Genomic DNA, 15,625 nt, shown 5'->3' on the forward strand with positions numbered 1-15,625 from the left:
CTCTGAGCAGGCCTGCATCTCTGCAAACCTCTCTCTTCTTTTGTCTAGAGGAGGGCCTCTCTCAGTATGGCACAACACCTGTGTCAGTGGAAAATGTTCAAAAGTATGATTTCACGCAAGAGACGTGCCACTTCCAGAGCATGTGACACTGTACCTTTAAGAGGTTAGGAAGTATAGGGTAATAAGTAAATAGCATGGATCTATTAAAATAAATGGATAGTGTTGCTGCTTGTGTGGTCACTCACTGGAACTTCAGTGGAAAAAATCCCCAGGACTAAGACAGGATTTTTCTTTTAGAGCATAATGTAATCACAAACTGCTCCTGTTTGGCTGACAGGGCACCTACAACTTTCAAAAATGTTGTATTTGTTGGTGATTTTTACCTCTATTTCAAACAAATTTTTTCTCAGCTCAAAACCCTTCAGTTGTCTTTAAAAAAACACTTCATAATCGTTAGTTCCGGCTCCGCTCTGCTCCTCTCTAGCTCCACTGATTGGTCAAAGCAATCAGGTGATACACAAGCCCGTGCCCCCTCCGTGCGCTCACGTGCATTCTTGTTTACCTGACGGAGAAAAGAGCACAACTGCACATGCTCAACTGGCCTACAACCACCAGAAATACCTCACCGGGCTAAGGGCAAATCTGGAATCATGCACCATTGAACTTGGCCCATTGACTTGAATGGGCGGCCATTCTGAAACCCTGGGGCTTGGTAAATAGTTACTAAGCCTGAATCATTCTTAATATAATAATAACCTGTTCATTATGAATTAAGTCTTTGTTCATGCATCATCAAGACTTGAATTACAGTGTAGTTATTATATAGTGTTTCCAGTGCCGTGATTACTTCTTTCTACAATTTAACTGATCAAATTAAGAGTATTTTTGTGTATTTTTGTTTTATTTTTTCTTACTTTGTTGTTTATAGTTTTACACTTTCACAGCACCTGATATATTCAAAAGTATTTGACCAGCTGTGACAGGAAGGGCATCAGATGTAGAAACCAGACAAATCGCTGGTCTATGAGTTGCTTTAAAAATAAAACACCGTAATAAATAATACACAAGATCAAAACCATACCTTCAACAAGCATCATACAAGGACAAGAACAGAGCTCTAATCACATTTTAATGATCTCCCCTATTTAATATCTACAATAACTTCAAATGAACACTCCGATCCCACAGCCTGGAGGCACGGAGAATAAAGAGCTCCCATTAGCTGTTACCACTTCATCTACATTTTATCGCCTTTTCATTAATATTGTACCTCCTATAGTGCACGTGTGGCTCTTTGTGTTCCAATGAGCCCCCTGGTCTCTTTCTTTTTCTGTCTGTCTCTGTGTCACTCGTCACTCTCATCTCTCTTTGCCTCTCCCTCCCCTGTCTCTCTCTCTCTCTTTCTCCCCTCTTTGTGTCTCACCCTCTTTTTTCTGTCTCACTTTCTCCCACTCTCTCTCTGTCTACCTCCCTCTTCTCATCTCTCTTCCACTCTCCCCCCTTCTTTCCTCTTCTCTCCTCTTGTCCTCTCCCTAGGCCTGTAACAATAATCAATAAATCAATTAATCGTACGATAACTTTTAACAAGCTCGATAACTTTTCTGGCCGCGATAAATTCTATTTGCATGTTTGCATGCTATTTTGCAAACCAACGTGTGCTGTGTTTATCAACACAGCAGATGCGCACGTAGACTGAAAGCGCCGCTGTCTGTGCGGTGAACATAAAGCCGCAACACAAGCTAGCGCCGCTGTCAGAGTAACAAAACAGTTCATCTCCGTGTGCCAAAACAAGTCACGATGCCGAATCAACATTGATGAGTGTGACACGTCTCAACAGCCACATGCGTCAAATGCAGCGAGCGAGCAAACGACGACAAGAAATGTCTCAAGCCCCAACAGCCGATTAACCCATACTACCCGAGCGACAGAACTAGCCTAGCCCCCGGGAGAGCCCGAAATCCACTGAAATCCCACAAGACACCGACATGATACCAGACAGGGCAGTGGCTCATCATAGTAAAATAGGATCCTGTGTTGCGGGTTAATACGAACATTTAAAGGACTAAAATAATGAGGCTCACAGCAGCAGCCACAGAGAGAGTGGCCACTATATACCAATGTGAGTCAGTGACTAAAATAACTTTTAAGGGCAATTTTGTTACAGAAACTTAATCCATTTTATTTATTTCTTTGGTTGTATTTGGTTCAGCAATGGTTTATTCAAGTGCATTTTTGTTAACAAGTCCCTGCTGTAAACCAGACTATATTAGGCTAGTCCTGTGTTAACTAGGGATGGGCATGATTAGTCGATTAATCGATAATTGATCATTAAGAATTTCATCGATTACGTTCATTTTAATCGACAAACTGAATGTAAGGTTGCTGTGCGTAGCGTGACCAAACAGGGGTCCGTACATGTAGCTCTCTGCACTCAGAAGGAGCAAGACACAAACAGTCGGTCAGTCTGCAACATGCCGAAGCACAAATGTGTATTTAACGATGACTTGGACAAGAAATTCCACGCTTTCCGTTCTGGTTGAGACAAGTGTGAGGCCATGTGCACAGTGTACAAAGCAGCACATGTGTTTCGGTGTCCAGGAAAATAGTTTTGCCAGGTGAGAGTAGCACAATGTCAATGACGAGTCCCCACCTCCCACCCCCCGTACGGTGTCCTGGTTTTGACAAACACAAATATGGTCACACTAACCTGTATTCCACTGAGTCGTGTCACATGAGTGCACAAGAACTGTTTTTTTTTCTTCGCTTAATTTATGCAAATTAGCCATGTGGTTTTAAGTTTCATTTCTGTGAGAGTTGTGCAAATCTGCATTAAACACATTATAATGTCAAACGGGCTGATGTGGCTCTAGAGTGGTTATGGTTTATATGTCGTGAAGTTGAATTTATTTATGTTGATTAGTAGTGCAGATAGTAATAATGATGATAATTTTAATATAAAAACGTTAATGATTAATCGATAATCGATCTTTAATTCTTCCGACGATCGATTATGAAAATTTCATCGAATGCCCATCCCTAGTGTGAACAAGTCTGTTTTATTTAGGCCTGTTGTTTTTGGTTGTCTTACAGTTCCTGTGTTAAATGCTCTTTAGAAAGTAAGGTTTATTGATCTTTGAAAAGGTGTGTTTGCATTTTTATTCCATGGTCATTATATTAGTTGAAATTGGTCTCAAAATGTCAATATTATCGTTTATCGCAATAAATTCTTGGTCAATTAATCGTCCAGCAAAATCTGTTATCATTACAGGCCTACCTCTCCCTCTCACCCCTCTTTCCTTTCTCACAATTTTTCTCTCTTCTCTCGCACACACATTGCCTCCTCATTCTCTCCCACCCACCTTTCCTCCCTCTCTCCTCTCTATCCGTCGTAATCTCTCCCTCTTTCCTCTTCTCTCTCTCTCTTCCATTTTCTCCTTTCCTTTTCTCTCGTCCCCGTCCTTCACTCTCTTGTATGTGCCGCTGCCACGGCATTAGTCACACAGGAATAACCGTGTAGAGATATGGCCCCTTCATTTGTATGTGCGAAGAGGAGGAAGAGGAGGAAGAAAAGGGGACAGACTCATTTACATCGTGTCCTCAGAGATGTCTTACACTGCGCCGCTCTGATTGTTTTAAGTGAGAGACAGATAGTGACGCTGCTGTTTTAACAAATGGACGAAGACAAAAATACTTCAAGGTTACCGGCGCTCCTGTAGACAACACAGTGCACCCGTACCACCTCATTTGATTTGACTTTATACAAAACCGTAATGGAAAAATTAATTATCTGATTGTAATATTTCTCTACGCCTGGCTGGGTCTGTTCATTGTGGATGGTAGTACACTGTAAAAAACAATTAAAAAAATGAGTTTGGACTGTAGCTCCAATTGAAATTATGGTACGAGTCATTATTTTGGTATTTAATCATTCAAATCTAATTGTATTTAACTCAATTTGTATTATTTATTAAGAAAATATGGCAGTTTGACAAAATGCATCGTGATATTGTATCGTCAAAGTTCTCACAATAATATCGTGGAGCATCAAAATATATCGAATTACAAGTAAATTAAGAGTTATGGTGCAGCAATAGCAGCAAAAAAGACAGAACTACATAGACCATGATCCTTTGCTCCATTTCAGTGTAGACTACAAGAAGAAATAACAGTTCTAAGCACTTTTAAGTCTTAGTTCTTTGGATTAAGTCTTTTCAAGGTATTTTAAGAGGAAAAAGTCGCATATTAACAGTTTTAGTTGTTTAGTCTCCACAAAATATCGCAATAAATATTGTACCGTGAGATGTATCTGCCGCACTATTAGGCGCTCTGCATTATAAGACGCACTGTCATTAATTGGTCTATTGTCAAACCTTTTTTACAAATAAATCGCACTGGACTTTAAAGGAAACACAACAGTTGGATGGGTCAGTGGGTCTTTGTTTGGTGCGTTCACGGTGACTTTGAGCTTTGTTCAGTTGTGGCGTGTAGGGAGGCTGCTGTCTGGAACCGCTGGATTGTTGGCGTGTTCGCAGTGACTCAGTTGTTCAGTCGTGTCTAGAAGTGGCACATTGCACTCGCTTTTTTGGTTCGTTCCTCCGTTCCGTTCCTTGTCGGCGTGGAATGATGAGTGTGGCTGTGGGTGTTTTTCGCTGCGCGGTCGCTGTCTGCTCCGTGTGTGTTTGTGTGTTTTGCGGGTGGTGAGGCTTTGTAGTTTACTGAAGTCGTGCTGGGACACCCGAGTGGATTCGTGTACAGGGTGCTCTGGATTGTGGGGCGCCCAATCGTTTTTTGATGGGGTTGGAGGCTTAAGAGCGGGTCTCATAGCCCGGAAAATACGGTATATCGTGAAAATATCATACTGAGAGATTTGGATATTGTTACATTCGTAATCGTGAGCCTCCCCACCATATCGTGAGCTTTCCCACGATATTGCAATAAATATCGTACCGTAAGGTTCATAATGTGACAATATCGTATCGTGAGACTTGGATATCGTTACACCCTTACAAATGACTATAGTGGACAAAGCAGTTCCATTAAAAAAAAATAAAAAATAAAAAAATCTGGTAAATCAGGTTAAAGAGAACTAAGGGAATCAGTGAATTAAGTGCTAAAGTAAAGCAATAACATCTCTATGGAAAAAAGCAAGCGGCGGAACCTACACCAGAAAAAATTACATAGTGCACCTTTAATCAGAGACAAAAAAATTTAAATCTTTAATATCTTTAATCATTTTCCTCATGTGTGCACAGTTTTTTTGGCAATTTTGTCTCATGAGATCTTGTCCTGTCGATATCTTTAATATATTTTTGTTACTGAATTAAGGTATTTGATGGTACACAGAATAGAGATGTAACAATATCCAAATTTCTTCGTACGGTATTTTCACAATATACATCTCACGGTATGATATTTATTGCGAAAATTTGTGGAGGCTGTCAAAACTGAATATGCTATACGCTTTTTCCTTTTAAAACAAGACTTAATCCAAAGAACTACGATTTAAAAGTGCTTATAACAGTTAACAGTTTCTTCATGTAGTCTGTACTGAAACTGAGCAAAGGATTGTGAGACCTTCTACGACACTATATCACAATATTTGGGTTATTTTTAGAATGAGATCTTCCTCCCCGCACGTGCATGTGTATAATAAAGCACCCATGAGTCTTCCTCAGCTGTAGCAGGCTGTACGTGTGACGAAGGCTCCAGCTCCTTAATCACTAATGAACAGCTCCAAAGCTCCATTAAAGATGAGCACCGCTGTCATGCACAAGCTGTCGGACCGTAACCACATTAGGTACAACATTAAGCATGGTTCAGCATTTAAAGTTATAAGGTTAGGTTAAGGCTTAGGGTAAGATATGGAACTGTTTGTGAATATATGTTGTTGCACAATGAGTTATGTTCTTTGTTACTACAAGTTATTACAATCAGTTTAGGAAAGGATACAATTAAAGGCGGGAGTAATATGTCTAGGTCTGGAAGGAAAGGAAGCATAAGAAAGGAGACACAGTAAGGAAGGAGCACGAGGAGATGAGGAAAGGAGACTAGGGAAGGGAGAACAATAAGTGGTCAAGAGGTGCTGCTTTAAAGAACACATATTATGCTAAACCAACTTTTCAGCTTTTTGATAGTGTTTCCTGGGTATATAAGGTCTGTATTGACAATTTGAACCATAAAGTACTTGCAAAGATATCTTTATATCTTTTTAGACAGGTTCAGACAGGCGATGTTCATTTTCTTCTGTTACGTTTTCTCTATCTGTTACGTCACTGAAATTTAGAGCAAATCTCCATTGTAAGCATGAATGTGTGTTAAATATACAACTACAGTATGTTTTCCATATACTGGAGCTTCCAGTGTTTTCATTAAGTGATATACAACTGACATCTCCATGCCTCCTTTACACTGGAGCACGTACAGCAGCCACGAGTTTCCTATACTCTATGTACTTTTGCCTTATATGTATATTCTCTGTACCGAGGTTTCATGTGTACATACGCCCATTTTACTCATTATCATAAAACTATAAATACATCCATAAAAGGTGAAACAAGTTCAATCATTTCTATCCAAGTGCGCTCCGAGTCCACCATCTTGTTTTTGGTTTGTAGTCCAAGCGCAACATGATGAAGAAAGTGCGCAAAGATAAAGCTTCGCCTTCTGTTGTTGTTAGTCCAGCCACAAAATCGCTGAGAACTACATGGATTACTTTTATTTTTTGCCCAAGATGCTTTTTGTATGTGCTGCCCACTTCACGGAGGAATGCTTCACAAACCTGCGCGAAGGATTTGCCGAAAGACTCAATCTAACAGAGGGTTTCATAATTCTGTTTACAAAAGCTGAGAATTGAAATCTTGACACTTGTACTATGTGATTAAATGTATTATTGCTTCTTATACAAATAATTAAAGATAATGTTTACTCCCATTTTAAATCTTAAGCTGAAGTAACTGGACACACTTAAAGGTGAATTGTGTAACTTTTCTGGTGGAAGGTCTGTCAAATTCTTTTCTTTATGGAGATGTTATTGCTTTGGAATGTTTCACAGTATGGCATTAAATGTTTCTATCTTCATGGAGACCAAACTAGACCAAGTTACTTCCCTCACAGTCAGAATTCCTGTTTTTCTATGTATTTTTGAGCTATAAAACCACTTGTAATTGAATAAATGCAAGATAAAGGTGTTTAATATCATATATCTCAGGTAGTGCAATGACCCTCAGCCAAAAAGTTACACAGTGCATCTTTAACTAGCCTACCATTTCACAGCCAGCCCACCTTACATTCTTTACATCTACATTATAGTCTTTGCTGTGTGATTCTTTGTAAGCTGTATTGATTTCCGTGGATGCATTGCCCATTGTCATTGTTGAGGTGAAGTGCCGTGTGTGAGTTAGGCCCAGGGGAAGAGAGGGACTTTTGGCTGGAGGTCAAACTACTGTCTGTGTGAGATGAGGGCTCTGTGAAGCAGGCCAAGGCTCAGGCGACTTTAAAGCACAACAATCAGCTGATCCAGACCACTGTGACCTTTATTTAACTGTAAATCTGAGTGAATACAGAGGGGACAGATATATAGTGCCCAGAGAACTGTTAAAATATTTCAGTTCCATAAACAAGTCTCTCTCTCCGAGTTTCACTTATAGCTATAATTCTAAATGATGATCTCTTTTTGTTTTAATATATAAGTCAGCAGTTTTAGAGAAACTTTCTTTTATCGGACAAGGAACTGATAGTTAAAGGACTGGTATTACACTATTTTCTAGGGCTGTAACGATATCCGAATCTCTCAGTACGATATGATCACGATATGTATCTCACGGTACAATATTTATTGGAGAGGCTGATATAATTATAGATAGGATGCTTTTTTGGCTTTTAAAATACCCTGACAAGAATTTGGTGTGAATTATTACAGTATATAATCCCAAGAATTCAAATGAAAAACATATTACTTCTTGTTGTCTTGCAATGAAATGCATCATGGGATATGTAGTTTCTGATGGTTATTAGCAAGTGCTACTATTAAAAAAAATGCATTTAAGCAGTGTTGGGAAGGTTACTTTTGAAATGTATTCCCCTACAAATTACAGATTACATACCTCAAAAAGTAGTTTGTAACGTAATCCATTAAATTACTTAAAGTGAGTAATGTAATCTGAATACTTTGGATTACTTGATTTGCTGTAGACGAGGATATTGAAACATAAGATGTTTTGTCTGATAAAAGAAAATAAAAAGCCCAGACTTTACTTTTACCAAATTAAAAATATTATTGATAGAAGATGAGGAGACACGTCCGTGCAGCATAATTTAGTCCTGTTAAATCCTGTTTTAGTCCTGTTTTAGTCCTGTTTTAATCCTGTTTTAGTCCTGGTTTAGTCCTGGTTTAGTCCTGGTTTTGTCCTGGTTTAGTCCTGGTTTAGACCTGGTTTTAGACCTGGTTTTAGACCTGGTTTTAGTCCTGGTTTAGTCCTGGTTTAGACTTGGTTTTGTTTCCGACAATGAGTGGAATTGCCAAAAAAAAAAAAAAAAAAGAAAAGAAAAAGGGGGATTTAGCCCAAAATGTGAAAACAGGAAAATACCGCCATGTAATCCATTTATTTCAACAAAGTAACTGTAATCCAATTACCACTCACTGAAACAGTAACTGCAACTGAATACAGTTACTCATAATTTGTACTCTGATTACGTAACTCTGGTACATGTAATCTGTTACTCCACAACACTGCATTTAAGTAAAGGATTTCGTAATTCAATATATTGTGACAGTCCACGGTATTATTGATAGACTTTTGACGATACGATATGATATGATATGATATTTCGGTTATTGTTACATCCCTAATATTTTCTGATCTATGTTATAATGTTGTTTCCTAATCACAAACCTTGGAGTTTGTTTGTCTTGCACTTGTGTTGTCTGCCTCTAATCAAGTCTAGTCCATACTATTGGTTGGTGTGTTTTACTTCAAGGCCACGCCCATTGCCCTGTTTTTAACCAAGCCCTGATCAAGACCAATTTGGTCAAAACACACTGGCTTTGGCCATCTGAATAAAGGTCTTTTAATTATACTTTTCCTTGTGTGATTTTTACTAACTAGGAGTGCCTGGATTCTGTTGTGTTTACAGTTTTGATCCTTTTTCACCTGCAGCAAATAGCCACATTTTTGTTTTTTCTGTATACCTGGAGTTTTGTTTTGTTTTATACAAACATGCTAAACACACAAAAACCCTGCATATTTAGTTCCTTCTCTCAAACAGAAAACACTCTGTTCCACCTTGTGATGTCATGTGGGAATCCAGAAAGTGCTCTACTGCTGTTCTGTTTTTAAATTCCATACACCTTCACTAAAATTATTTGGATAATTTACGCCCTAGAATTGCCCATCACTACTGAACTAAAACTAAAATGTAACTGTTAACTTGAAAACTACCACTACATGACATCACAAGGTGGAATAGAGCATTTAGAGCTCTGGAGATACTGACAGACTAATAATAAATGATTACTCAAACATGTGTGAATGAAACAAAACACAACTTTGGGTATGTCTGTGATGAGGAAACAACATTGTAACATGCCCTAAAGCTCACAAAATTCAGTTTAGTGTAATATAGGACCTTTAATTTAATCAGATTCAGGTAGAAAAAAGCAGAAAATCGCATAACATGGGCACTTACATTGAAATAAATTGCTCGTATGTTTATTTCACACTAGTTTGTGACACAGTCCTGCCTGGTCTTATCCTGGTATAGCCCCTTGTTTTATTCAGATTGCCTCTAATCTTCCAGTGTGTACCTGTGTTAGGCAATGTGTGGAGCTGAGACTTGCAGTGGAGGTTTTATGTTTGGTAAAATGTTTCAGAACCACCTGAGTAGAAAATGGAGCGCTGCACTGGCCCTGTAATAGAGCAGTAGAGAGGAGAGGGCTGGCATTGTGCACGTCAAAACAAAAAGAATCGCCAAGGTATTCAGGGCCACGACTGTCACCGCTCTAATGCCAAAGATGACAAACAACTGATCATATAATCCAGACAGGCTGAACATCATGAGGTAAGGAGACGAGAAGGAGGGCAAGGAGGAAGGAAAGGAGATGATGGGGGGGAAAGAGGAGATAGGAAAGGGTATGAGGAAAAGAAAGGCAGAGGATAAGAGACTAGGAAATGAAGCCGGGTAAGGAAAGAGATGAGGAAAGAAGACAAGCGAAACAGACGAGGAGGGGAATGGAGGAAGTCAAATAGGAAGGAGTAAAAGGTAAGGTAAACAAGGTAAGGGCACAGGACAAGGAGAGGAGGAAAGGAAGTAGGACTAGGAGTTAGGAAAGGAGACCAGGTAACGAAGGAGATGAGGAGAGGAATTGGGGAAGTCAAGGAGTAAATAGCACAAGTAAACAAGGTAAGGACATAGGAGAAGATGAGGAAAGGAGGTAGAACTAGGAGTTAGGAAAGGAAACCAGGTAAGGAATGAGGAAAACAAAAAAGACAAGGAGAGGAAAGAAAGAGGCAAGGAGATAGGAAAGGATACAAATAAAGGAGACAGGACAAGGAGACTAAGAAATTAGTCTTGATTTGGAAGGAGACATGGGAGGGAGATAAGGAGAGAGAAAAGAAGACAAAAAAGGGAGCATAGGAAAGGAGACAAAGTAAGGAAGGAGCACAAAGAGATGAGGAAAGGAGATGAGGGAAGAGTAGGCGGTCAAGAGGTGCTGCTTTAAAATGATTTTGCTTATGGTAAACTAGTTATAATTTACTATTTACATGAGTAACAAGTATTGAGTTTGTTAGGCATTATAAACATTTTACCAGGACTAAACCAGAACTAAACCGGGACTAAACCAGAGCTGAATCAAGAATAAACCAGGTCTAAACCAAGACTAAACCGGGACTAAACCAGAGCTGAATCAAGAATAAGACAGGGCTGAACCAGGACTAAACCAAGACTAAACCAGAACTAAACCAGGACTAAAACCATGACTAAAACCAGGACTAAGCCAGGACTAAGCCAGGACTAAGCCAGGACTAAGCCAGGACTAAACCAAGACTAAACCAAGACTAAACCAAGACTAAACCAGGACTAAACCAGGACTAAACCAAGAACTAAACCAGACTAAACCAGACTAAACCAGGACTAAACCAGGACTAAACCAAGACTAAACCGGGACTAAACCAAGACTAAACCAGGACTAAACCAAGACTAAACCAGGACTAAACCAAGACTAAATTAGGACTAAACCAAGACTAAACCAGAACTGAATCAAGAATAAGACAGGACTGAACCAGGACAGAACCAGGATTAAAAATAAATAAAATAAATTAAATGAATCAAAATGTTTGTATGTGGATTACAAATACCCCATAATCTAGACTACTTTTTGATGTAGAATGAGAGTTCTAACAAAAATGGGGCTTTAATCAATAGATTTGATAATAGTTCATTGTTTGTTGTGTTTTACGGTATTCTAATCTAAAGTGTGCAGTAATTAAAAAAGAGATACAAAGAAAGAAGAAATAAGAGGAAGGAGACAAGGAAAGCAAACAAGTGAAGTGAAGAGATTGACAAGCTCGATACAAATGAAGCCAACACCTCATTATGAACTGTTCCAATACACCAAGACAGATACTGCAACTGACAAAACATGTATCACTTCCAATTATGCTCACTGCTTTTTAATTAAATAGTAGCTTCAAAAGTTCAGCCTGGCCGCGGAATTCTGATACGGGGTGTTGTAATCCGTGGAAAGATTAGACCCAGACTCATTTTAAGAGAAAGTGAAGCGGTCACAGGGTGCACCACATGGGAGTGTTTAGGGTCAGACAAAGTTTGATAAGTTTTCTATTCTTCTGCTACATAAACAAGTGAGCCATTACAATATGAACAAATGTTTAAAGGTCCTATATTACATAAAATTTACTCTTGTGAGCTTTAAGCCGTGTTATAATTAGGGGTGTGCAAAAATATTGAAATATTGATATATCGTATCGTTTAATGTGATGATACAGTATCAATATTGTGGGCTGCTGTATCGATATATCACCAAGAGTATATTTTTATATACAAAGTAGGAAAAAAACTTTTTTCAGTTTGCCCTTACTATTTTGTTATTTTGTACTTTTTGTCTGCCTCAGTTTTTTTCCTACTTTGTATTTGAGACTGGTCCCTACACTGAAAAGCACCAAAAGGACAATTCTGCACATTTTTTGTATATCCGAGTAGCACTCCTGCCCCCAAAGCTTTGCAGTATATATTTTTTTAATATATTTTACTAAATTATTTTGTTGCAGCGCTAGTTTTGTTGCTTGTTTAGTGGAAGGAAACTAATTTATGCAACACATTTGACATTTTCACTGTTTTGATGATTAAATATTTCAATATCAACTTTACACAAGAAGTGGTTTAACAAAGACTTTTAGTATCACCGCAATCAAATGTGCTATATCGAGATATGTATTGTATCGTGGCCTGTGTATCAAGGTATGTATCATATTGGCAACTTCTTAATGATACCCAGCCCTAGTTATAATGTTGTTTTCTCATCAAAAACATACCTGGAGTTTAGGGATGTAACAATAACCCAAATATGGTGATATTGTATCGTCAAAGTTCTGTGGACCATCACAATATATCGAATTACAAGTCTCTTCACTTAAATGAAGAGTTATGGTGCAGCAATAGCGAAAAAGACAGAGGGAACTACATAGACCATGATCCTTTGCTCCATTTCTGTGCAGACTACAAGAAGAAATAACAGTTCTGAGAATTTTTAAGTCCTAGTCTTCTGGATTAAGTCTTGTCAAGGCATTTTAAGAGGAAAAAGCAGCATATTAACAGTTTTAGCTGTTTAGTCTCCACAAAATATCACAATAAATATTGTACTGTGAGGTTCATACTGTAACGATATCGTATCGTGAGACTTGGATATCGTTACATCCCTACTGGAGTTGTGTTTCGTTTCATTTAGATGTGCTTGAGCACCCCTTTTATTAGTCTGTCTACATCTCCAAAGCTCAAAATGCTCTGTTTTCAAGTTAACAGCTACATTTACCTTTAGTTCAGTTGAGATTCCAGGTCTGAAATTAAAAAACGCATTGGAGCCCTTCCTGTATTACCACATGACATCACAAGGTGGAACAGAGTGTTTTCTGTTTGAGAGAAGAACTCAGCCTAAATATGCAGGGTTTGTGTGTTAAACATGTGAGAATGAAACAAAACACAACTCTAGGTGTGTTTTTACTGAGGAAACATTAGTAATATCAGCTCTTAAAGTGAATTGCAACTGTAAGTGGGCTGTAATCAGGCAGATTGTGAGTAGTTTTTGATATTTTTTTTCTTGATATGCAAAACCTGGGACAGTATCCAAGTTGAAGCACAGGTCAGGTTGTCCTCATGAAATGTCTTATATTTATGCCAATATCTATACAGTCAACAAAGTTTTCTAGTTTTTGTTTTTGACACACTATAGAGTACTTTTTGCAGAAGACGCACTATTTCCCTTTTGCCCTTTAGAGTGTGCTGTGTACAAAGTTTGAATACATTTACATGAATCAGAGACTTTTTATTACCTGTGTGGATAGTTTCAACGGTAGCTTTGAAGTTTGACTATGAAATGGATTTAATGCATTTTTTATATTTCCATATGTTTATGCATTCAAGTTATTCTGCTTTTTCACAACGGGGGTCACGCAAAGCTGTCAAATATAGGTTTGAAACAGTTTTGTTTCACAGTTTCACACAGCATGTATTCATTCACATACTGTATCTATTATGTTTTATTTAGAAAGAGTTTTATTATTTAATCGTGCTTTTCTGGTGTGGTTATATTCCAGTCTCCTGCTGTATTTGCTTTTAGTGGCATTTTCGACTGCTTTAAACGTATCTATGTGTCTTTTATTTAGTTACGGCATTTTATAGAGAAATATCTTCCCATAGGAAAACTTATAACATCTCCATGGAAACAAGCAGGTGACCCTCTATTAGTTACTAAGTGCAAACATCTATATAAACCAACAATATAAGCCACGTGTTATACCCATAGATAAGTGAGCATGTATTTTGGTTTTAGAAAGTTACTCTTAAACGGGGGCACTATGGGACACTTTAGGTATGAGACTAATTTACACTCGTTAAAAGATTGCATAACAACTTTATTTCATTTTAATTAGCTCTTTTTGCATTGTGTTTATTTACTATTTACTTTTTAAATAACTTCAAACCAGAAAGTTAAATCGTTAGACTAACAGCAAAATTGCCCAAGTCATTTTCTTTTTGGCCAAATTGTGATATCTGTCTAATAGGGATGGAACATTAACTGAAATATCGTGATATTGTATCGTCGAAGTTCTCACAATAATATCGTGAACCATTACAATATATCGAATTACAAGTGTCTTTGCTTAAATTAAGAGTTATCGTGCAGCAATAACTAAAACTAACAGAGGGAATTACATAGACCATGATCCTTTGCTCCATTTCAGTGCAGACTACAAGAAGAAATAACAGTTCTAAGCACTTTTCAAGGCATTTTAAGAGGAAAAAGCAGCATATTCAGTTTTGTTTAGCCTCCACAAAATATCGCAATAAATATCATACCGTGAGATGTATATCGTGAAAATATCGTACCGAGAGATTTGGATATTGTTACATCCCTAATTGTGAGCTTTCCCACGATATCGCAATAAAAATCGTACCGTGAGACTTGGATATCGTTACACCCCGACTGCCTAACTTGACTCTCCTGCCACTGCTGCATCACCCTGCCTTATCGCCTATGTCCTCAGCCTGTCATCAGAACTGCTGTTACAGCCTAAAATCACTGTCTGCCTTTGTCATCTCTATACAATATCAATAAAAAATTTGTTTTTTCTTGTTTTCTGAAAACATTCAAATATGACTTGGGCAACTGTGCTGTTAGACTAACGAAATGTTATCCACCAATTATTTGATATAAATTTTCAAACATCCAGGAATATGATTATGTAAGAGTTAAACAATAAACAACTGGACTTACTAGTTTTTAAAGGTGCACTATGTCCAAGGTCCATCACCTGCTTGTTTCTATGGATATGTCATTGCTCTGCCTGGAATGTTCGACAGTATGACATTAAACAGCTCTACCTTGCATTTATTCGATTATTCAGTGGTTTTATAGCTCAAAAATATCGAGGAAAAACATTCTGCATTCTGACTGTGAGCGGGGTCGCCTCTCCAGAGATCTGACCTGTAACTTGGGTCTTGTTTGGTCTCCATGAAGATAGAAAAGTTTAATACCATACTGTGAAACATTCCAGACAAAGCAACAACATCTTCATGGAAAAACTAATTTGACGAACCCTCCACCAGAAAAGCCAACATTTCTCTATTTCACATTCGTGTAAATACACCTCTCCACCCCCCCACTGCATGTCTATTCCTCATACAGATTTAAGAGCTGCTGTGTTGGTTTACCTTGGATCTCAAAGGCTCTGGGAATCCTCCATGCGGTATTCCAATGTATCCCTGCAGGAACTCCACCACAGACAGAGGGAAAGACAGCTCATCTGCCCTCTCCTCCACCTCGGCTCTGCTCAGGTCATTCTGCACCATGAACTGAGCCAGGTCACCCACGATCTTCGAGGAGGGGGTCACC

The 15,625-nt window shown here is 38.3% G+C and overlaps 1 protein-coding gene across 1 annotated transcript in view; it reads right to left on the reverse strand.

The window, feature by feature from the left end:
• Positions 1–15,625, reverse strand: part of LOC110159307 (pyruvate carboxylase, mitochondrial) — a 606,539-nt gene that overhangs the window by 25,233 nt on the left and 565,681 nt on the right. The window contains 1 exon segment of the mRNA XM_055156707.1: positions 15,445–15,624. Coding sequence (XP_055012682.1) covers positions 15,445–15,624 — 180 coding nt within the window.

Source organism: Boleophthalmus pectinirostris, unplaced genomic scaffold (assembly GCF_026225935.1).
Source record: "Boleophthalmus pectinirostris isolate CB_2022bp ecotype Guang Dong unplaced genomic scaffold, ASM2622593v1 HiC_scaffold_20, whole genome shotgun sequence".
NCBI lineage: Eukaryota > Metazoa > Chordata > Actinopteri > Gobiiformes > Gobiidae > Boleophthalmus > Boleophthalmus pectinirostris.